The 23,710-nt window shown below is 31.0% G+C and overlaps 10 protein-coding genes across 10 annotated transcripts; 5 read left to right on the top strand and 5 right to left on the bottom strand. All coding sequences in view use genetic code 12, as the record gives it.

Annotated features, from left to right (window-relative positions):
* Positions 1–630: 630 nt before the first annotated feature.
* On the top strand, positions 631–1,704 carry DFJ63DRAFT_275932 (magnesium transporter CorA family protein; the record flags this gene model as incomplete). Its single annotated transcript, XM_064904600.1, has 2 exons — positions 631–1,285; positions 1,352–1,704. Coding segments are annotated over 2 exons (1,008 nt in total), but the record flags the coding sequence as incomplete, so codon positions are not given.
* A 525-nt stretch (positions 1,705–2,229) lies between these two features.
* Positions 2,230–5,155, top strand: HIR1 (Hir1p; the record flags this gene model as incomplete). Its single annotated transcript, XM_064907061.1, has 1 exon — positions 2,230–5,155. A coding segment is annotated over exon 1 (2,746 nt), but the record flags the coding sequence as incomplete, so codon positions are not given.
* Positions 5,156–5,247: 92 nt separating this feature from the next.
* Positions 5,248–5,871, bottom strand: DFJ63DRAFT_313762 (GET complex subunit; the record flags this gene model as incomplete). Its single annotated transcript, XM_064906227.1, has 1 exon — positions 5,248–5,871. One exon carries the CDS (start codon positions 5,869–5,871, stop codon positions 5,248–5,250), a length of 624 nt encoding a protein of 207 aa, XP_064761979.1.
* Positions 5,872–6,129: 258 nt separating this feature from the next.
* CKB1 (casein kinase 2 regulatory subunit) lies at positions 6,130–7,489 on the top strand. Its single transcript, XM_064903699.1, has 2 exons — positions 6,130–7,279; positions 7,313–7,489. Exons 1-2 carry the CDS (start codon positions 6,388–6,390, stop codon positions 7,351–7,353), a joined length of 933 nt encoding a protein of 310 aa, XP_064761978.1. The 5' UTR covers positions 6,130–6,387; the 3' UTR covers positions 7,354–7,489.
* DFJ63DRAFT_166034 (J-type chaperone) lies at positions 7,375–8,474 on the bottom strand. The gene has a single exon (XM_064903698.1). It carries the CDS (start codon positions 8,360–8,362, stop codon positions 7,625–7,627), a length of 738 nt encoding a protein of 245 aa, XP_064761977.1. The 5' UTR covers positions 8,363–8,474; the 3' UTR covers positions 7,375–7,624.
* A 1-nt stretch (position 8,475) lies between these two features.
* Positions 8,476–9,623, top strand: DFJ63DRAFT_164164 (U2-type spliceosomal complex subunit). Its single transcript, XM_064903693.1, has one exon. The coding sequence runs from the start codon at positions 8,588–8,590 to the stop codon at positions 9,299–9,301; it is 714 nt and encodes a 237-aa protein (XP_064761976.1). The 5' UTR covers positions 8,476–8,587; the 3' UTR covers positions 9,302–9,623.
* On the top strand, positions 9,623–11,688 carry RMS1 (ribosomal lysine N-methyltransferase). The gene has a single exon (XM_064903691.1). The coding sequence runs from the start codon at positions 9,945–9,947 to the stop codon at positions 11,577–11,579; it is 1,635 nt and encodes a 544-aa protein (XP_064761975.1). The 5' UTR covers positions 9,623–9,944; the 3' UTR covers positions 11,580–11,688.
* Positions 11,689–11,797: 109 nt separating this feature from the next.
* DFJ63DRAFT_313757 (uncharacterized protein) lies at positions 11,798–15,241 on the bottom strand (the record flags this gene model as incomplete). The annotated part of the gene is made up of 1 exon (XM_064906226.1): positions 11,798–15,241. One exon carries the CDS (start codon positions 15,239–15,241, stop codon positions 11,798–11,800), a length of 3,444 nt encoding a protein of 1,147 aa, XP_064761974.1.
* Positions 15,242–17,181: 1,940 nt separating this feature from the next.
* On the bottom strand, positions 17,182–19,727 carry DFJ63DRAFT_169278 (uncharacterized protein). Its single transcript, XM_064903701.1, has 2 exons — positions 19,659–19,727; positions 17,182–19,625 (listed from the first exon to the last, which is right to left on the bottom strand). Exon 2 carries the CDS (start codon positions 19,365–19,367, stop codon positions 17,310–17,312), a length of 2,058 nt encoding a protein of 685 aa, XP_064761973.1. The 5' UTR covers positions 19,368–19,625; positions 19,659–19,727; the 3' UTR covers positions 17,182–17,309.
* Positions 19,728–20,376: 649 nt separating this feature from the next.
* Positions 20,377–21,817, bottom strand: PCL1 (Pcl1p). The gene has a single exon (XM_064903690.1). It carries the CDS (start codon positions 21,591–21,593, stop codon positions 20,484–20,486), a length of 1,110 nt encoding a protein of 369 aa, XP_064761972.1. The 5' UTR covers positions 21,594–21,817; the 3' UTR covers positions 20,377–20,483.
* Between the last annotated feature and the right edge of the window lie 1,893 nt (positions 21,818–23,710).

Here is a 23,710-nt window from a genome sequence, read left to right as displayed (position 1 = left end):
GGAGTAAACAGCACTGGTAAAGTATCCAGCGACAAAAGATCACCAACTACAACTTATAATAGTGAAGGTAATTCAAGTATGTCAGACATTCCTCGGGTAAATGAGAATAACACTAATCAAGAAATCTCATCCCTTGAAGTTTTGGTTTCTATGGATTCCTTAAAATTGAAAGATACTGATAATCAACTTGCATCTGATTTAGTATCTCCCTTAATTAGAGTTAAAACCAATGATACCCATTATAGTAGAAGGACTTCATATTTATATGAAGATGAAGATGATTTGGTTTCTAATTTTTCTCATAAACAAGAAGAATCATCTATTGAAGAGTTGAATCCTGATATTGATTTTAACAAACTTGATGAATTCATTAAACTTGAAAGACAAAACCTCGTTAATAGAAACATCCCTAATCGTCGTACAAGTGTCATAAATAATGATTCAAGATCAATCGTTTCCACCAGAGAACCTAGTTCTAGTGCCATTAATTATACTCCAAAGCATATTTTGTATAAGATTAAATCATCATTAGCTGATCAAGGCGACAGCAGTGATAATAGCAGCTTTTCCGATTCTGAAGAAAAGAATAGAGATGGAGAAGGAGTTAAATTCAATGATGCCGCTGAAAATAGATATGCCTATTACTCGTCTGATTCAGAACAAACTGTTCATTCATCATCATTATCTTCCTTATTACCTGCTAATCAATCATGTCGTGAATTGTTCGGAAGTAATGAAAATACTTGGTGGTTAGATTGTAATAATCCTACCGAAGCTGAATTAAGAGTCTTATCCACTACATTCAATATCCACCCTTTGACATGTGAAGATATCAAGACTCAAGATTGTCGTGAGAAAGTTGAATTATTCAAGAATTATTATTTTGTATCCTTTCATACTTTTGATTCTGATCGTCAATCTCCAACCTTCTTAAAAATCATTAATTTTTATATTGTGGTTTTCAAACATGGTATTTTAACTTTCCATTTCACTTCCGTTCCACATCCTGGTGTGGTTAGAAGAAGAGTCAACCAGTTAAGAGATTATGTTGATGTCACAGCTGATTGGTTATGTTATGCTTTGATTGATGATATTATTGATTCTTTTGCACCCGTCATTAAACAAATCGAAGTTGAAGCTGATCACATTGAAAATTTGGTGTTTGTTTGTAGAGATAAGAATTTTGGAGAAATGTTAACCAGAATCTTTGCATCTAGGAAGAAAATCATGAATTTATTAAGATTATTATCTTTCAAATCTGATGTTATTAAAATGTTTAAAAGATGTCAAGAAGATTTAATTACCAAGAGAAATAAATCTGATGCCATTCCAACTGCAACACCAAATGAAGTTGCATCTGAAATCATTTCTCATCCCAGAACTGAAGTAGCTTTATACTTGGATGATATTCAAGATCATGTTATCACCATGCATCAAAGTTTAATCGCTTATGAGAAAATGTTCTCCAAGAGTCATTCCAATTACTTAGCTCAATTACAAGTTGAATCATTCAATGCTAATTTCAGAATCACAGAAATCTTATCCAAAGTCACTTTAATCGGTACCATGTTGATTCCGTTAAATCTTGTAACTGGGTTATTTGGTATGAATGTGGTGGTTCCAGGTCAAGAAATTGATTCCTTAGTTTGGTTTTTTAGTATTGTAGGATTCTTATGTCTTTTAGTTACTTGTGGTGCTATCTTTGGTAAATGGTGGGTTAAGAGTCGTTTCGATTATGATTCCCAACTTCCTAATACTGCTTAATCGATCATTTTCCTCTCATTTATTTATCTATAGATTTCGTTTAAGTTTAATATAAAATTTGCAATTTGTTATAAAATCAGTTTATAGTAGTAGTTATTATGGTAGTGCGCTATTCAATTATGGTCAAATATCAAACTACGCCAAATAATTTATTTTTCTTGCTTTTAGCAATTCAAAACTTTAAACCTGGATGTAAATTCAACCGTCAAGTCAATTGAAACTCATGATATAGAAGAAATCAATATATGGTTTAAGATATGCATATTCTTAAACTACCTTGGTTAGGTCATAGAAGTATGTATTAATATTAATAACTTTTCAAAATCCCATAAATTGTATGGTTTAACTAACCTTAAAATGCAGCCGAAAACAAATCTATAGAATGTTATTCAATCAGTATAAACCCAGATGGCACAAGATTGGCATCAGGAGGATTAGATGGGAATGTCAAAATCTGGGATGTACCAACCATAATCAAATTCAAAAAATTGTCCACAACTGATCCACCATCAGAATCATCCGAACCTCAGCCTAAAAAGGGAGATAAATCACCCCAAAAGATAGATAGATTAATCCTTGGTGATGTTGACGATCTTCCCGCAAAATCATTCAGAAGACCATTATGTTCAATGAGTCGTCATAATGGGGTTGTCACTTGTGTCAAGTTTTCACCTGATGGGAAATACTTAGCATCAGGATCAGATGATAAAATTTGTCTTATATGGGAAAAAGATGAAAGTCAAAACAAACAACCTCAATTCGGTGAAACAGAAGCTGATTTAGAACATTGGACAGTGAAGAAAAGATTAGTGGCTCATGATAATGATATTCAAGATATTTGTTGGTCCCCTGATAGTTCTTTATTAGTTACTGTGGGGTTAGATAGATCAATTATAATTTGGAATGCATTCACATTTGAAAGAATTAAAAGATATGATATCCATCAATCAATGGTTAAAGGGATAGTATTTGATCCAGCTAATAAGTTTTTCGCTACTGCTTCTGATGATAGAACTGTACGGATCTTCCGTTATTATAAAAAGATAAATGAATATAATAATTATGATTTTCAAATGGAACATATTATAATGGATCCATTTAAGAAGTCTCCCTTAACTTCATATTTCAGAAGAATGAGTTGGTCACCCGATGGTCAACATATTGCAGTTCCAAACGCCACAAATGGACCAGTCCCATCTGTGGTAGTTATAAGTAGAGGTAATTGGTCAACTGATGTTTCATTGATTGGACATGAAGCTCCTTGTGAAGTATGTTCATTTTCACCTCGTTTATTTGATTTCAGTGATGAAAATAATTCCAATAGAAAGAAAGATGATAATAAGAATTTCTCAACAATCTTAGCTACTGGAGGTCAAGATCGTACATTGGCAATTTGGTCAACTTCTAATACAAGACCATTAGCAGTTCTTGAAGATATTGTGGAGAAGACTATAACAGATATTTGTTGGACACCCGATGGTGAAACCTTATTCTTAAGTTGTTTAGATGGATCGATTACGGTTGTATCGTTTGAACCTTTGGAATTAGGTGGTAAAGTAGTTAGTGAAGAATTAATTGATGCTCAATTAACTCGATATGGTGGTGATCGTGAATCTAATATATTTCCGGAAAGTATAGAACAATTGAAATTGGAAACCATATCTACAGAGAATGATAAAAAAGGTTCAAGGCCGAATTTAGCCTCATATGGTGAAAAATTAAAATCTCCAACACCTAAATCAGAATCGATATTTGCAGCTCCATCAACTGCTGCTACTGCTATTACTACGCCAATAACAACTTTAAGTCCAAAGAAATTGACAAAGGCGACTCAAAATATAACTATTACCAAGAATGGTAAGAAGAGAGTTGCTCCAATATTAGTATCTTCATCATCAAAATCAAATATTAACAATTTATCTACTCCAAAATTATCATCTTCCAATAAAAGTTTTCAAATTAGTTCGAAAATATCACAATCAAGTTATTTCTTACCAAGATTAGGTATTCAAACATCAGTTCATGGATATAAATCACGAGAAAATGTTAATTCTGGCGCACATCCTGTCTTACCTGCTAGTAATGATATTAATGATAATGATAATGAAGATATTGGAGGATTTGAAGAAACCGCCACTACACAGAATGCCAACTCTAATGCTAATAATGTTTCCGAAGCAAGTTTGAAACGTCAATATAATCGATTTAAACGAAAAATCATGAATCAAAAGTATCCTAATACGTTTAAGAGTGTTTCTAATTTACCGCCGATATTATTCAATAATAACGTTCGGGAATTAAATCATGAATTGAATGAGATATATAAGAAAATCATCTTACAAAAAGATCCCAATGGAGGTATCCAAAGTGATATATCATCGAATTCTCAATTAGAGTATGATGAAGAATTATTATTTTCTGTCATTGTTAGAAGTGTGAAGCATAAACATGATTATAATGAATTTGTGGATGAAAAGTCGAAAGATGAAATCAGAACTATAATTGAAGTGAGGAATGGCCAACGTTGGAAAGTTGAATTAGAAGAAGAGTTGGAAAAAGCTAATGATATTAATATAGATTTTGATGATCCAACTCGATTAATCGTATCCAATAACTTATCATCCACAAAAAGATTGTATAATTTATTTTTCCCATATATGATTCAGCATGTCTTGCCTATGATAATCGATGAAGAGTTGAAGTATATCGTGGTGGTATCATTTCATGGAACTGTTCAAATTGTCAAGGCCGATTCTGGTAAATTCTTATGTCCTCAATTTGAATTGGGTCATAATATTATAGCATTAAGAAGTCATAATGAATTCTTGACTCTTATGACAAACAATGGGTTAGTATATACATGGAAATTAAGCAATCATCAAGCAGGAATACGAAACATCATCAAAGGAATTTCCATTGCAAATGTATTAAATAATAATGTTGAAATTAATATTCCAACCCAATATGATCATAATCGTCCCCTCAATATAGTGTTACAATCCCTTCGATATTTTGAAATATCAGATAAAGATGGATCTCCATTACTTGTGTTGAACAGTAAAGATATCAATAGTTATGATGTTTATCAATATTCGTTAGATATGTTAAGTTGGGTCAAGGTTATTGATTCATATTATTATTTAGCTTATGGTGATAAAGATGAAGAACAAGTTCGTAAATCTGATGGAAGTGTTACTGATAAGTTGATCCATCTTACATTTTCTGATTTCCATAATGATATCAAAAGAAGAAAGATCAGTAATTATGAGTTCGATGAAGAGAATGATGATGGAGATGATAATGATGACAGTAAAAGTTCCAATGTTGAATTGAAACAAGTCATGTTATCTCGATATAACGAACTATTAGAGTTAATCTAGTGTATTTTTAGTTAATGTATTATATTATTATGTATTTTTAATAATGCCTGTAGTATATAAATATATACATATTTACCTTATATATATATGTGTGTTATGCTAACTATTTAACTTCTTCAACTTTTTCCTTTTTAACTGGTTTACCAACTGGAGCTTGGAATGGGAATGACGATAAGAAGATAATAGATGAGATAACTTGTTTGACAGCGAATGTCCATACTGTTAAACCAACTGATCCAAGTGGGAAAAATGGTATTGAAAAGACCCATTCTAAAGCATAAGGTAAATATTGAGGAGGTAAATAGAACAAGATTGATTTTCTAAACCATAATCTGAAGAACCAAAGTGGAGCAGTAGTAATCAACATGATTGATAAGCTAACGAATGAATTAACACTTGATTTATCTTTAGAAATGGTTTCTTTCAATTGAGTAAGTTCAGCTGTTAATTTATCCACTTGTCTGTTTAATTTGGTCCATTTAGCATATTGATCTTGAGCACTAATCAATCTCTTTTGTTTATTCAAATCCACTATTTCGATTTGTTTAGTTGAATACTCTTTGAATGAATTGGTTAAATTCAATTTACTTCCAATTGCCATGTATAATGACCAAACAAGTTCCTGTATGGTTGATTTACCAACTTGATTGATAACTTGCTGGAAGGCAAGGATTAAAAACGTCAGTACAAGTAACGTGTATGGTTGTAAGTCTATCCAATCTAGCATCTTGTCTATCTCTTTCAATCACCAAGAAGAAACCAAATCAGAATAATGTGATGTGGCAGTTAGCAGAATGAACATCCTCTCTATTTATATCAACACAGATTTTCAAAATTTCCTTCATATAAATCATCCTCCCTTCCACACAACAAATTTTCTCAGTTTTTTTTTTTGAGTATGGTGATAAAATTGAGAATTTTTATTTATCTAAATGGGAAACCGTTTAAAGATCTCATAATTTAAGGTGTATCAATTGGAGATACACAAATCAATCAATAGTCATACTCCCTTGCAAGTATAGAGTATAGTAGTATCTGCTACGATAGAAGGCGAATCATAAAAAGTGATACTTTGTACTATAACTGAAGAGTAATCTGGATATCTTAAGTTATCTTAGTCACCCCATTGGAAAGGAGACAGAAGGACAGATACAGTCCTTATATATCATCATCAATCATTCCATCAAGTCATCCATCACTTATCAATCCATCAACCACTCATTCATATATATCATATCCCAATATGCCTAGCGATCCTGAAGATGATTACATACCTTGGATACAACAGTTTTGTGAATCCTTTGGTCATGATTATTTCGTACCCATTGCTCAAGAATTCATTGAAGATGACTTCAATTTAACTGGTTTATCATCCCAAGTTCCATATTATAGAGAAGCATTATACACCATATTAGATTATCAAGTTGAAACTGCTGAAGATCATAATGATGATTCTACCAATCTTAATGGTAATGGATCTAATAGTACCAATAATAATAACAATAACAATAATACTACCACCACCAACAATACATCGACAAATACTAATAATAACAACTCCAAGAAACCAGAATTACCTAATAAATCATTATTGGCCCATTCGGCGGAATTATTATATGGTTTAATCCATGCTCGATATATTATATCAAAACCAGGATTAACCGCAATGGCATCTAAATTTGAACGTAATGAATTTGGTTCATGTCCAAGATTCTATTGTGATGGAATGCATCTTATCCCTGTCGGTTCTACTGATATACCAGGTCAAGAAACCGTAAGGTTATATTGTCCTTGTTGTAATGATATTTATATACCATCAAGTTCAAGATATCTTAATATTGATGGAGCATTCTTTGGAACTACATTTCCAGGATTATTAGTAAAGATGTTTCCTGAAATTGAAAATCAATGTCGTATTAGAATTAATAAATTCAATCAAAATGATTTTGGATTAAAATTATTTGGATTTAAAATTAATGAATTAAGTCTTAGTGGTCCAAGAATGAAATGGTTAAAGATGCATCCAAGATCTGATATAGAAAAGGATGAATATGAGAATTGTGAGTTTAGTATCCCCGTACGAGAAAATGGCGATGAAGAAAATGAAGAACATGAAGAGCATGAAATAGAAGGAAGTGAAATGGAAGATGAAGATGAAGAAGAAGAAGAGTTAGAAGAAGATGACGATAAAACCATGGCAAGTGAGTAGTAATCGTATACTGCTGTCATTCATTCATTCATTCATTCACATACACATACATATATCCATTCATTCATCGCTGCTACATCTAATCTAATTTAATCTCTGTATAATTATCACACAACAGCTTCACAATTTTTATATTTTTTAATTCATTTCTTATACATAAATCTTTTGTCAATTAATATATATTATATATACAACGTTTTTTAAAACTTTCCTTATTCATATTATTATCGTAAATTCATCCACTAATGTCTGGATGTGTCTAAATAGCAACTCAATGAGTTAAATGAACTGGCTTTCCCGGTTCCCAATCTTTGATCCCATTTTGAATATTAACCCAATATTTCAATTTGATTGATTCCATTAAAATTGGATTCCAATCATGAATAGGCCATTCCAGTTGAATCAAATTATCTAAAATCTCTTCACTTTGATTTATTCTTTCATTGTTCTCCAACGTCAAATCTTGTAAATCTTGTTCATTCGTCGCCATCTCTAATGATTCATGAGCATCTAAAACAGTCATCAACATGTCTTTATAATCTTGACTACTTTGAGGTGAACTAGAGTTGAAATCACTTATTAACTGTTTCGATACTTCATCCTGTGTTATATCTAGTTTTTGAGGATGGTATACCTTAATAAAATGGGCAATTCTATTATATGGGTTTCTTAAAATGGTATAAGCTTTATTTATGATGCTTGAGAAATCCTCGTTGTCATTGGTGGCGGTGGTAGTAGAGTTATTATTTAACAATGACGATCCAATTAAAACATCAGGATGGTTTTCACTTTGTAAACCTCTAAACTCCCGTCTTAACGTTTTATCATTTATTAGAAATGAATCTCCTGGTGGACCTTGATTCGGGAAATTCTTAGGAAATAATTCAAAATAGGAATTGATCTTACTACCAGATGCTGAAGTGACGGAATAAAACAATTGAGATTGTTTTTGGTTATTAATAGGAAATCTCTTCCCTATTAAACCACAAGCAAACCTCCTGTTTATCATTTTAACTGCTATCTTATTGTCCTTCTTTCGTACAACCCTTAACCAATATCTAAATATCAGTCATTTGACAAATTTGTTGATATTCCATAATTTGTGTGTGACTGCATATAACTTCCATCTCAGATTTTCCCCATCATTTATTTAAGCAGCATAAAAAATAGAAGTTAATTATTAGTAACCAATATCTATTTCATTATCATCATCATCATCATAGATCTCATCCATATGTTTAAGAAAAGAGTAATAAAAGATAATGATAGTAATAAGGCATCAACAGTGAAGTCAAGTAAAAGATCATTCTTATTGGAGACTGAAGATGATGAAAATAGTCCTATCATAGAAAAGAGTAATTTGCATTCATCAGATCCTTTCAAGAAAAGACAGAAGTTGGCTGTTAGTAAGAAACTGAATACATCGACACAGCCAGTAACAGTTGCTATACCGAGTGGCACGAACAAGAAACAAGATGATTCCGATGAGGAAGAAGAAATTGCTATATCTACAAAATCAAAAATTAAACCATTACCCACCAACATCACAGTTACTACATTAACAGACTTTCAACCTGATGTTTGTAAGGATTTCTTACAAACAGGTTATTGTGGGTATGGTGATACTTGTAAGTTTCTTCATATCAGAGATGAATCTAAGGCCAATAAAGTTATAGAGAAGGAATGGGAGACTGTGGGATCAAATACCACTAAATTAACTATCCCTACCAATAAAGACACAAGTGAAAAACTTCCGTTCAAGTGTGTCTTGTGCAAATCAGATTATAAACATCCTATTAAAACGAAATGTGGTCATTTATATTGCAAGGATTGTTTCTTGAATCGATATAAGAAGAAAAAGAAGGTCAACTGTTTCATATGTAATGAAGATACAAATGGTATTATTATCCCGGTACTGAAGACTGAGTTAGAAAAATTGATCAGTTAGATGAACTACTGATTTTCTTGACACTTCCATCCGCCCCATATTCTATATACTTGTATATATTTTGTAAATATACATAATTCATATTTTGATTACTTTAAACGATTCGCTTCGAGGCACTTGATTTGCATTTTCCCATCACATTTCCATAATTTATCCTTATTGTAATGATTTTTCCGATATAACCACTATGAATAGACATGATTTATTTCATATGTCAGAACCTTAATAATCAATTATAACGGTTAACCTTGTTTGAAAGGTATCAAAACCATAATACCTATATAAATATCCTGCACATGGCACAATTCCATTCCAAATTTTCATATTTCCATCATAATTTGAATTAAGGTTTAGCAGTAATAAACACCAGGCAGTACCAAGTTGATCCTAATATCATTGATATATCTATATTAAAGTGAGATATCATATCAAAAGGTTAAAAGTCGCCTCGAACAAGTAAGTTATATACGTGTGGTCAGCATTTTGAAAAATCTTTACACGGTGCAAGATACAATTTTTTAGGGCAATTTCACATAATATATAAATATAGTACGGGATTCCGAAATTGACTAAATTTTACAACCATTTTTGAAGTTGATAGGTTTTTGTTGAAGTTTTTAACAGTAGGGATAATACAGTAAAGATGCCTTTGTTCACAAAGGGTACGATGAAATTCACTGATTGGTTGAATCATCATGATATAACCATCTCATCAAAAGTTTTAATTGCAGATTTAAGAAATAGTGAACAAGGTAGGGGTGTTATAGCGTTGGATGATATAAATAAAGGAGAAGTTTTGTTTTCAATACCTAGAGATTCTATTTTGAATGTCGGTAATTGTTCTCTTATCGAAGATTATCCTGATATTAAACAGAAATTAGTTCATTTAACCCATTGGGAATCTTTGATAATAGTATTACTTTATGAAGTCTTAGTTAAGGGTGAGAATAGTAAGTGGAATGATTATTTAGATGTTTTGCCTGTGAAATCAGCTCAATTCAATGCCAAACAACACGAAGAAACTTTCAATCAATTGATGTATTGGAATAGTGATGAGTTACATTTACTTGAACCATCCTTGATTTTAGAAAGAGTGGGGAAAGATTTAGCGGTTTCTATTTATAATAAATTATATCCTGGTATCATAATTGAAGAGTTGGGGATCAAGGAATTAGAAGGAAAAGTGACCTTAGATATGTATTTAGCCATTGCATCTACTATTATGTCTTATTCATTCGATGTGGAAATACTGGATTTCGATGAGCAAGAAGAAAATGAAGAAGAGGAAGAGGTGGAAGATGAGGAAGAAGAAGAATTAGAGGAGGAAGAAGATGATGAAGAGAAAGAAGAAGGAGAGGACAATGAAAGCAAAACTCAAAGTGGTATGGAACCAAGAAGTATATTAATGGATGGATATTATAAATCGATGGTACCTTTAGCAGATACACTTAACGCCGACACCAATCTTCATAATGCTTCCTTGACCTATGTTGACAATGAACTTGTCATGAAAAGTTTGAAAGCTATAAAGAAGGGAGATCAAATCTATAATACTTATTCCGATCATCCAAATAGTGAAATCTTAAGAAGATACGGATATGTTGAAACTCAAGGTTCTAAATATGACTTTGGTGAAATTCCCTTAAATTTAATCACCAAACATTTCGAAGATACAACGGGCCTTACTGAGGAATCTATTAAAGATTTACTTCATTTTGTGAATCAAATCATCATGGAAGAACATGAAGATGATGAAAATCTTGTTGATATCGTATTGGATTCTTATGATTGTTTTAAATCGGGTGACGTTATATTAGAATTAATATTTTTGATTCAAATCTTAACTATAATAGCAGCAGTTGATAAAACTGAATCGATTATGACTTTGGAAGAAGCACCTAAATATCAATTAATCAATAGAATATCTAAAAAATGTTATCAATTAATTGAATCCAAGAAACTTACTAATCAGTTTCTTGAAAATTATAAGGCTATTTTGAATAGTAGGTTAAATCAATATCCTAAACTTGCTTCTCAACCATATGAACCAAAAATCCCATTCACAAGATCAAAGATGGCTGAAGTAGTACTTAAATCAGAATATCAATCCTTAAAGAACTGTTTAGATATTGATAAAACATTCAAGAAGAATGAAGATTTAGGACCATTCAAATTCATCGATGATGAGAAATTAATTCGTAATATTATTAAGAAGAGAGCTCAAGAAGATTCTTCAGGAGAAGAAACTTCATCCATTAAAAAATCAAAAACTACTTAAACGTTTACTACACTTTGTACATATAATACAAACTATTCAATCTAGATATGTATCATATATTTTATTGTAATTAATATATAAACATAAAATAAAACGTAAATAAAACCTGTATTTTACCCAAATAAAAAATAAAATTGTAACTTTAAGCTACTACGAAGAAATGAAAATTAATTAAGGAAAATAAATAAATAAAAAAACAGGAATTTTAATGTTCATGATTATTGTTCATTATTTGTAACAGTAAGAATTCTTCCAGATTCCGCTGATACAAAAGATGAAGAACTGCTAGGATTATTGTCAAAGCTAGTGCTGCCGTTATATTCATCGTTAATAATGGAATCAGCCTTCTCATCTTCTTGATGTTGTATTTGTTGTTGTCTTCTAGCTTCAGCTTGTGCGTGGATTTCTTCAATGGTTCTAACAACCAACTGCTTTGGTCTTGAAACTTGAAATCCTCTTTCAACATGGTCTTGTTTTAAGGATTTCTTCTTAAATAATGATTTAAATGGAAGTATTGTCAGTGCAGCTGCAACTTTTTGTCTTTGTTGTTCTGGTGGCAGTATTTGTTGTCTTGATTCTGGTGCTGGAGATTGTGTTTGAGAATGTGATTGTGATTGTTCACCCCAATTGTTTCTTGATTCCCACAACGCTTTGATTTCAGGATCAATCTCATCATCAATGAAATACTTTTTATAAATATTATCACCTTCACGAACTCTATAATCAGTACGTTGTTTTCTCAAGTTTGAGAATTTTTCTTGTCTTGTGAATGATTGTAAATCTGAATCAATTACAAATGAGAATTTATCATCATTATCATTATCCTCATCTTTTAATTCCAATAAACTTGAATCAGGCAAGAATTGATGAATATTTTCATTTGATAAAGTTAAATCAGAATAATCTCTCTTTAATCTCACTTTATCAGAGGAGTTCACTTTCGATTTGGCATTATAAATTCTCAGAACCTCTTGATCAACACCAACTCCTCTGAAATAAAACTTTTCTTCATCAACTTCATCATTAAAATTATTACAATCTTGAGTCTTATCCGTATCAGCACCAGCATCATATTCAGCGGCTTGTTTTTCATTCAACGAATAATTAGCCGACCCATTAGATCGCAGTAATAATCGTTGATAATTACTTGGTGGTGGAGGTCTTCTTAACACTGAATCGATTCTATTGGTGATGTCATTAACTGGTTTATATTCGAATTCTCGATTAATATCATCAACACTATTGACGTTATGTAACTTACCGCTATATTTTTTATATTGTAATCTTTCCTTATGAAATTTAATGATCGATAAGATAGTTCTTGTAAATCCATAGAATAATTGAACGATAAAAATGAAAGCCACGACACAATGAATTAAAAGTTGTACATAAGCAACATAAGTTCTTGCTGCTTCACTTAATTGTAATTGTGGAATATAGGGTATGCATAACACTGTGACGAAGAATCTTGCCACTGGTAAAATCCACCTTGATGAGATCCAAGAGAATTTAACAAAATAAGGATTAAATGCAAATAAAAACACCAAATCTATGAATTCTAAAATAATCAAACACGCTACTTGGATTGATCCATAAGATTGTAATAATCCAATGATTAACAGTTTCGTTAATAACGAAAATATATCATAAATGACATAAAACACTCGTGTGGGTTTATAATGATTATAGAAGAACGACCATAATAAGATTGATTTCATAGATGTATATAATTTTGAAACTTTTCTATTCTTTTGTAACTTATGATGATTAACGGCTAACAAGTAATTAAAAATGAAAAAGAATGATAATCCAATCCAACAAGCAAATAATATCGACCCAATGGCAATGGCTACATTCGGTGTGGTTTGAGAATTCATTGGTGGAGGTTTTGGGAAATTAGTAGCATTGAAATAACTTGAGTTAGCACCAAGTAACGTATTAGTGAAATTAAACTTAGGAGGATGGTTGTTTAAACCTGTTAAATTGAATTTATTGAAGAAATTAGGGGTAGGTGTAGTTGACGAAAAAGTAGCATTGATAGGTAATGGTAAGAATAATTGATCATAAGAACTTGTTTCAGAAAATGCTTCATATTGTAAAGCATTAGGATTTAAAAGTGGTCTGAACCCCTTCTTTTTAATATCGTCAGCCCTGGAAAACATATATGTAGTTAAAACCAAGAATGGAACTGCAAAAACAAGCAAGAACCCTTCGATCACTTGACCCAACATTAAATATAAATGCTTTTTAAAGGAGAATTGGGATTTTTGTAATAAATAATTTGGATTTTTTTCAAATAATGAATACGAAGACAGAGGAGCTTGTCTATTCATCAACACATTCGAATCAGAATATCTTTCAACCAATTTAAGTACAATGTATCTGACAAACATATATAATTGTTGTGCAACAGATACAATTCCAACCACTATAATGAACGTTAATATAAAGTTCGGCCAATTTGCCACAATCGATTCATCACTGGAAAACAAAGTAAGTGATTTCAATCCACTCACATTCATGGTGGTATATACATTATCTTGTTTTGTAATTCTTTGAGGTCCACCATCGGATCTATTAATTAATGAAACTCCTAGAAGTGCACACCATCTAATTTGACCAATTAAAGGTTGATAAAACCCCGGATATTGGAGATTTAATCCACCGATGAATAGCGCAAATTGTAAATAAATGATGATTCTTGGAACAGAGGCATCTAATTGTCGTAATAATTCTTCATTACAAATAGTTGAAGCTCTGAATAATAATGGATTTGAAGATTCTTGAAATGATGAATAAGTGATAGTTATAATATTAATGATGGCAGTGACAACTAATAAAATCAAGATCCCTAATAATAAAACGGTCGAGACAGATTCAGGTTGAACTGGAGTAATATAAGCCTTGTTACAGCCGATTACTTGAGAACTATCATCATTTGAAACGACTGAAAATCGTACCAGGTAAGATCCCAATCTATGAAAATGTTGACTAATATCAGCTTCATAATATAATAAAAGTGAATCGTTGATAAATAACGGACATTGAATTAATCCACCAGTTGCATTTGAAAAGATTCGTTCAATGGTTGTATTTGAAGTTGCGAAATTAGTATTATTAAATTGTTTGAAATAAAACGGATTGTCTCGTTTATAAAATCGTTTAGAATTGATGGTGGTGTTAAATGGTTCAGGTAGGATTCCAGGTGCTTGTGTCGGGATAGGGGAAGTTGAAGTTGAAGATGAAGATGATTGAGCCAATTCTAATAAAGGATCATTATAGGGGAATCTTGGACTTTCTTGATATTGAGTATTATTCTTCACCGCAAGCATATCACAGAATCGTTTATTATCAGTTATGAAATTCTTTCCCATGAAATCAATTTCAATATGGAAAGTTGTATATCTATTAGTAGTTGCATTAACATCAGATATTTGAATGGTTGTATCTGAAACATTATCAAATGATGTAACTTTTGTATTTAATAAAAATTTCAATTTTTGATTGGCTTCGTCTAAGGCAGCATCGATGACAAATGGAGCTATTTTGAATCCTGAATCCACTAAATTACAAGTTTGAGCTTTAATAAAGGCACCATTTGTAGGTAGAATGAATAACGATAGTATTATCCCTAGTAGGAGATGGATATGTGTGAGTATCATTTTGATATATGATTATATGAGTTGATTGAAAGGGGAAATTAAACGTTATTAGAAGTTACTTTAACTATGACTTATGATGAAAGTTGTATTGAGTCAATGAAGGGTCAAGGTATATAAATAAAGGAATGAACCAGGATTAAACCAAGGGATAGTGATGATATTGGGGATCAATAGAAAGAGTATGTTCCATTCAATAGATTTCCTCTATATTGATTATTATAGCCAGTCAGATAGATGATGTGAAAGGATAGTTGAACCCAAGTGTTATTATCAGCTGTTATAAACTTCTGATAACACTTCAAAGGGCACACAAAAATGAATGTATGATGAAAGATGACGGTAAGATCTCGATGGTCTAGGTAATGAGATACGATTCCCCACGATGAGTGGTTCTAACGTCTGAATGAGTATGGAGGGGGTAGCTGAAAGAAGGAATGGTTTGGTTGTAAAAGGATTGATTGATTGATGGAATGACATCTGGTTGTAAATAAAGTGAAACAAATTTTAAGTATTTTTTTTTGGCCCTGTCACACACACCACACACATACCATAAACACACCAATATATATACCCACAATTAATGAGTATATAGTCCATGTGATTACTATGATGGAAGTTAGGGGTGTATAGCTTATGATTAGAGTTGATAATGGGATTTTTCAGCTTAAGTTTGAATTCAATATTGCCGTTGATATCTCTATAGTTAATTACCTCACTATCAGCAAGAAGAGCATGGTAATACCAGTTAAACCAGCACCATTTTGAAGTATTTCAATCAACTAATGAGAAGCAAACTTCCATTACATGAACATCTACATCTCCAACTATCAATTACTGTTAAAATACCCGTTTAAATGGTCAATAAATCGGGGTTTGATGGTAACTGTATTTTTTTACAGGTTATCCTAAGCCCAGGGTAATTTACAGGTTAGGACCTGGTTTTTAAACCACTAAATTCTTATAAATCATGAAATATGATCATAATACAGTGATTTCAGTATACTATATCCCTAACAAATTATACTCAGAATAATGACAATTATATAGATATACTACTTTCATTTAATTAAATTTAATTGTAATTTTTAAAATGCCTACGACTGTGAAATTTGATATTGGGTCAACTTTGGTTATATGCCGGAAATTACACCCAGTGTATTATTGGTATAGTTAGCAACTGTTTATAAACTACATCTACACTATCTATACCCACTATAATATGTTGAAAATATATATTAAAAGGACCCAGAATTAAAAAGAAAATGGAAATACGGTTATTATTCAATAACCATATGAGTTATATACAAGTGTATTCATATACATGGCTAGAAATGTATGAACACAGGAAAGGAGGAGGTAGTAACGTTGAAATGACTTTAACTGTTGCAGAGCTGATTGACTCAAGAGTTACAATCTTCATGAAACGATACTAATGAATAATATGACAATGGTAGTGATATGATAATGCAAAAATATTTTATATGTACAATAAATAGGAATATAATAATTTCCAAAATCAATTAATTAATCATTAACCTTACCTCTTAATTTAGGATATAATCTTTGAGCATGATAATTGATGGTACTGATTTTATCAGCTTCTGGTTTATAAACTTCCATACAAGTTTTTAAATCATGTTCGAAACCAGCACATTGAACTGAACCTTCACCATTTGATGCCCAACAATTCAATAAACTTGACATCAAGACAAAACATTGATTGGTTCCCTTTGAAAGAATCGGTTTTCTGATTTTTAATCGTGGTAACGGTGGTAAGTTCTTTGGTGGAGGTCCCACTTTCTTATAAGCCATTGTGGATGGTGTTTAAATGAATGATAATGGTTGATAATGTTTGGTGGTTTAATATTGATTTTTCAACAGGTACTGAAGAGAAAAAGAAAAAATAATTTTCAAAATGGTCGTGCGAGAATGGTCAAAACAATTGTTAGAGTATAGGGAGAGAAGTTACAACTAAATGATAATATAAAAAATGCCTGCAAATCATGATATTTCAATTGTTTTTATAATAAATAGGTATAAAATGTTTATGAATAAATAAAGCGTTAATTCAATACTCGACAGAATTATCAAATTTCTTATAATCAACCTTCAAAGCAGACTTATTAATCAATCTATCTCTATTCTTATGATTATATCTTGTCACTAATGATTTTCTTCTAGTTTGATTATTGACCCAATAAATCCGCTTGTAATTTAACGAATCTTCATCTGATAAATATGGACTATACAATAACGCATCCACATCTTCTTCATGATATGGTTTAAGTAATTTCAATAATCTTATCGAGATGATATTCCCAATGGTTTTTAATGTCTTTTCCATGAATTTCTTCATATCTTTTTCTTCAAGATATTTGATTCGGAAAAGGGTATCGATTTGATCATCTAAATTGATTAAAAATAACTTATACAAATGATTTCGTAATTGATTCAATTGTTTTCGAGAATTTAATACCACTGAATAAGGAGGTAACATTGAAAAATCCTTAAAATTATAATTTATAATGACGATAGTTGAATTATTTGGTGGTTTAACCGATGAGAAATCATATAATTTATATTGATTCGGTCTGATGGAGTTTATTTGATCATTGTTAAGATATAATTTGGTAAAGTTTTTTAAATTTAATTTAAGATAATTTTCAATTTCAATTTGTAAGGTTCTTTTTAATAATAATACTTCACTTTCGATTTTTTTCTTTAAATCGTTACGTAAATCTAATGAATCATAATGTTCAATATTCGATACTAAGATTGAATTTTGTGGTTTGGCTTGAGGTTGAGTTTTAGTATTATTAATAAATTTATCTAAAAATTCATCAATTTGTTCTAATTTAGTTTGAGTTGATAAATTCTCAGTATTGATTTCTTGTTCAACCATCATCAGTCGACTATGATTCATTGAAGTATGTCTAGGATCGATATTGATTGATTCTTGATCATCCAATTCGACAAAATCAAGATCTCGTTTATGAATCGGAATCTTTTCCCTAAACATTTGTAAATCTTCAATGAATTCTTGAGGATACAATTTCTCTGTTAATTCATGTTTCCCTCCTGATCTTAAAGGTAATCCACTTATACTTCTATCAAACCCCACCACATTATAAGGCAAATTAAATAAATTCTCATTATATAAATATGAACCCATTGATAAAGATAAGTTATCAATTTCTTTTCTTCTTAATAATTTAAATTTTTTTGAAATTCCATTAAACTCTTGAATCAAATTGATAATGGGATCATCATATTTCTTTAAATAACGTTTGAAATACTTCATTTGAGTAGTTTTATCATGATCTAATTGTTGTAATTGTTGATAAATATCATCAATCTTAGCTAAATCATCCTTATTAAATAAATCAATTTCATTGGGTAAATTTCGAATGATTTGTTTTCGATTTAAATAATGATCAGAATTAAATGCAAATAATTGTCGTCCTTGATCAAAATTGATTTGAATTATAATATCATCAGTTGTCATATGAGATGTGGTATCATAAGCATCTTGAAGTAATTGATACATTTGATCATCATATCCTCCACCACCCGTGGATTTGATTATATGGTGGTTATCGTCATCATGGATGGTATTCTCACTGGTGGATATGGTGGTATCAGCTTTGGTTTGGATATTATCATTAGTCTTGGTATCATTAGTTTCGTTGGAGGTCTTAGTGGTATTAAGGGTGGTATCATTATTGGTATTATCGTTAGAATCAGTTAAAGTGGAAGTAGGTGATGTATTGGCTGTGGCATCACGTTGAAGTGGCTCTACTTGATCTTGATGTGATGTTGAACTTGAAGCTGATGCTTTTTCAATAGCTTCCTTTTGTTGTTCTAAATCGGGAACATTGGAAGAAGAAGATGATTCATTATTATTATTATTAGAATCATCAGAACTAGATGTACTACTAGCAAGATTTCCCTTTTGTAAGGATAAACCTAGATTCTTTAGTATTTGCTTTGATTTTTCATCTTTAAAAAGATAAGAACATGATGTAAAAGTTCGTAATTGATTATTATGCTTATGATTAGTAAATGAGGATAGGAGGAATAGATTAGGATGATTCCTACTACTTAGTCTTGTTATTACACCTCTCATCGTAACGGTACACTATAATGTGATTCTATGGATATGATATGATATGATATGATCTATAAGTATGTTTAGTTTGAATGATATGATGATATCAAGTGGTGATGGATGAGTTAAATTTAGATTATGGCGATTCCCCGTATCAATTCAAATTTTCTGGTTCAATCAAAAAAAGGGCGTGTACTTTTGCTCAATTTGAAATCAGACCCCCGTACCGCAAAAGGACAAAGACAGAAATATCATACCATAATTAACTAGTTACTACTAGTTACTACTAGTAGTAACTAGTCTAGTTACTATATAGATGAAATAGATAATAATTATATCAAGTATAATTAGAGAATGATGATGGTTAGTAAGCATAACTTATGATCTAGCTTTGTATATGACATTTCACACTAAAGTGATAGATATAAAGATAAGACTTATCAAATATGTTACAGTTTATATTATGATCGATCGCACGACTAAAAGTCAAATTAGTTATCAGAAGATAGTATAGAATAGTAATTATCTATAAGTTAACCATTACTACTAAGTATTATAACTGAATATGATTATATACAGTCAACAATTACTCCTAGTACTCCTATATATCAACAACTCCTTTTACGCCTTTCCATTTAATTTTTCTTAATATGGTAACTACTACAAGAACTTGAACAGTACAAGACTTCTTTCAACATTCATTAAATGATACACTTCTATCCGCCTTTGCCTCAACTCAACTCGTCAAACGGTAACCCCATACAAAAGGAGGTGTTTAATATTATTTATTTACATCAATATAAGGGGTACTTTAACTGTTTGTTCACCTCATCCCTTTTTGAAATTAAATTTGGTATACGCGACTTTGTGTCCACTCATTTTCTAATTTTTGCATTAATTACAATTTTACACCCTAAATAATAACATTACAGAACTACAAGGTATATTGAGAATTAATGATTAATGTATGTATTAATAAAACGCCGATAATAATAGAAGTATGTAAAAGAATAATAGTAACAAGAACTGAAAGCATTAGGTATATCAATGTGAACCCGGGACCCATAATAAAATGTAATTGTAAATATAAAAAATGTATAACCTTTGAAACGAAAGTGAATGTAATGAGTGTTTTTAATAGTTGTAAGTTAATGGAACTGCTTGTTGTTGTTGAGGTTGAGATTTTTGGAAACATTGATTATTAGAACTTGAAATTCCTGCATTTGGATTCAATTTTCTTAATAATCGATTCAATTCAAGTTCTTCTTTTAAAGCTGTCAATTCAATGATTGGATCAATACCAGATGAGGTTGAACCTCTTTTAACTGGAGAAGTAGCAGATGTTGATGAAGCAGCTGAAGAAGTAGAATACATCGAAGCATTATCCATGATTGATGATGTGGTTGAAGCCATTGAAGAAATTGACGAAGTAGAAGCTTGTCTATAATGAGTATTATTTGAACTTATACTTGAAGTAGAAGATGATCTAGAATAAGTATATTGATTTGGAGATGTATGAGATGTAGATGATGATGATGAAGAAGTTGGAGAATTTTCCAATGATGATGAAGATGGTGGTGAATAAGTAGTATTGACAGTGGCAGCAGCAGCAGCTTCGGCATATGCCAATTTTTCTTCCACTTGTTTTCTTTGATTGGATAAGAATTTTCTCATCTTGTTTGATTTGATTAAATCAAATTTAATAGGTTCTAAGAAACTATTCAAAGCTTGACACATTTCTTCATTTGAAATCTTTAAATCCCAATTTAAAAGATATAATAATTGTCTTTCCATTAAATTAATATCATTGGAATTAAATAATCCATCAGTATATTTTGACCAATGTTTATTCTTTGGAGATGAATCATTATGAAATTTAGATGATAAAATCAAACAACTTAATAAAATACGATGTCTAGTACATGATAAACCTTGAGCATTCTTTGGTAATTTTGATTTTAAACGATTTAAATAAACTAATGTAGCCATAAGTGTACCAGTATAGACATTAGTATAACGAACTAATCTAGTTAAAAATGTCATCAAAGAAGGTAATGGTTTCTCAACCCCATCACCATTTTTAGTAACATCATCATCATCTGATTTAGATTGATATTTAGCAGTTTTGGAATCTTTACATGGTAAAACTTGTAAAGTTGCAACCACAATCTTATGAATCATATCATGATTGATAGGAGTATTGAGGAAAATGTTCAATGCTTTTAAATCAACTGATGAAACCATATTGGGAAGTGTATGTGAATATATATATGTAGTAGTATATAAGGAAAGTAGTAATAGTGAAAGTGAACAAAGTTGGAAGAATAAGAACAAGAATAAGATCTTTGAAATTCAAAATAATCAGGAAGTTGAATGGTATATATATAGGATTACAAGTTTAGACATAATAATAATTCAACCCATCCACCCCATACTGGTAACCAATTACTTAGCCCAGATATTCTTTATTGTTACTCCAGAAGACGCCAAATTGACTTTTAATTGAAAAATTTAAAATTTTGGTGTTTTAATTTTTAATTGTGTTGCTAATTCTTAAAGCGGTAATAATGAAATTTTTAAATTCGCGTAAAAAATGATTTCAAAATTTTTTGTGTTGCAGTTTTAGCGTCTCCGGTATCTTAAGACGTTTTATCACAAAATTAAGTGAAAGGAGTTATACTGAAGGAGGTGAATGAAAAGGTGTTTGAATAATTTGCTCACTTCTCGTAGGAGGGAGGGAGGGTTCCTGCTTCTAAATTATCTCTTTGCCTTATTTTATTCTCTAATTATTTTTTATTCTTACCGTGAAGTATTTGTTTCAAACTTAAGTCTCTTACCATCCTACAGTGGCTGTAACTATATGTTTAATTACCGTGTTTTCTACTCACTATTTAACCTTTTCATATTATTCCTATTTGGTATTGGCTTAACGGAAGGAGGTAAATTAGTTGTTTATGTTTAAGTGTTGCCGATCCTCCTATTTTTCCTTCATCCCCTCCCTCCCTTACTGCCACACTGTTTCTCTCCCTAGCGGCAAACAAAAAAAGTTCTGGCTAAAGTTCTCACTACAGCTCTTTCTCTCTATGCGCTACGCAGTGACTCCTTTAAAATAGATCTGGTACCTTATTTTATTAGTTGCAAACTATGTCAATTAACTAAACCTATGTAATAATAACTTAATTGCCTCCTACTTATCCGACCTGGAAATTTCATATCCCTCTATGATACTGAAAGGTTGCTACAACTCGAACTCAATATTCGTAAATTTGCACTCTATAGACTTCTAGAAACCCATCCATGTCATCGCTAGAACCTTCTACTTGAAAATCAGATGTTTCTCTTACTAAAAGTTTATCAATAATTTCAACATATCCATCGTACTTGGCATTATGTAGTTTGAAGTAGGTTGAATTGTAAAAATAGAATTATAGCACGGTAAAATAAAACGGTAAAACAGAAAAGAATCAAATCTATTTAATCAACTTATGAATGGCTGGTTAGTAATAGATAATAATATTGTAGGTCAACAATACTTTTGGTTTGCAACATCATTAAAAGTTAAATCCTGACTTATTGTTTTGATTTTTTATTTTGCATTTTTTGGAGAAAATTCCAATTTTTGTGCAACGCTACTTCACTACTATGATCAAATACTAACATCTCCATACGTTAACTCACGTCTAGATTCATTCGGTTACTAAGTTCCTTTCAGTGATTACTATACTCTCTTGCTATTCGAGAATCATCGGATAAACCTTTTATTTGAATATTGCGCTTTTCCATCTTAGTTATGTCTAGTTCCATTGCTTAATCTCACTGATTATACTTGAAAAATGCTGGATTAAAAGCTTATCCAACACCATATCATACAATAACAAGAATAATAATAAACACTTCTATCTATCTGTAACTCTATTTCTTTATTCCTTGTCATGTATATAATTTAAATTTAAAAGCTTGACGATAACTTTTACCAATAATTAATTAATCTCAAAAGGGTAATAAGTCTAAATTAAATTACACGCTTTTTTTATAAACTCAAAAATGGTTAACGCGTCTAATTAGTTCTGGTCTACAGATATTTACGATATTCACGGTAAGTTATCCATTGTATAATGTTATAATGACTGGTCTAGAATGTAACCATAATCTTATAATGGCTGGTTACTTCCCCTTTTATTTAATTTAACTGGATTGGGGTATAACTAAATGGTTAACTGTTTTGCGTTCTGTTCTTCTTGCATACTTATCGAGACATAAACGATTCTTTAATAATGGTAGTTGGACAATGGACGGAATGGATGGGAAATGCATGTTGCTCTTCTCCTCCATTAAATCGTATGGTTTCTTAAACGTAATAC

This window comes from Scheffersomyces coipomensis (genome assembly GCF_036884675.1).
Source record: "Scheffersomyces coipomensis strain NRRL Y-17651 chromosome Unknown DFJ63scaffold_4, whole genome shotgun sequence".
In the NCBI taxonomy this organism is placed as follows: Eukaryota; Fungi; Ascomycota; class Pichiomycetes; order Serinales; family Debaryomycetaceae; genus Scheffersomyces; species Scheffersomyces coipomensis.
This window is presented reverse-complemented; position numbering and strand designations above follow the sequence as displayed.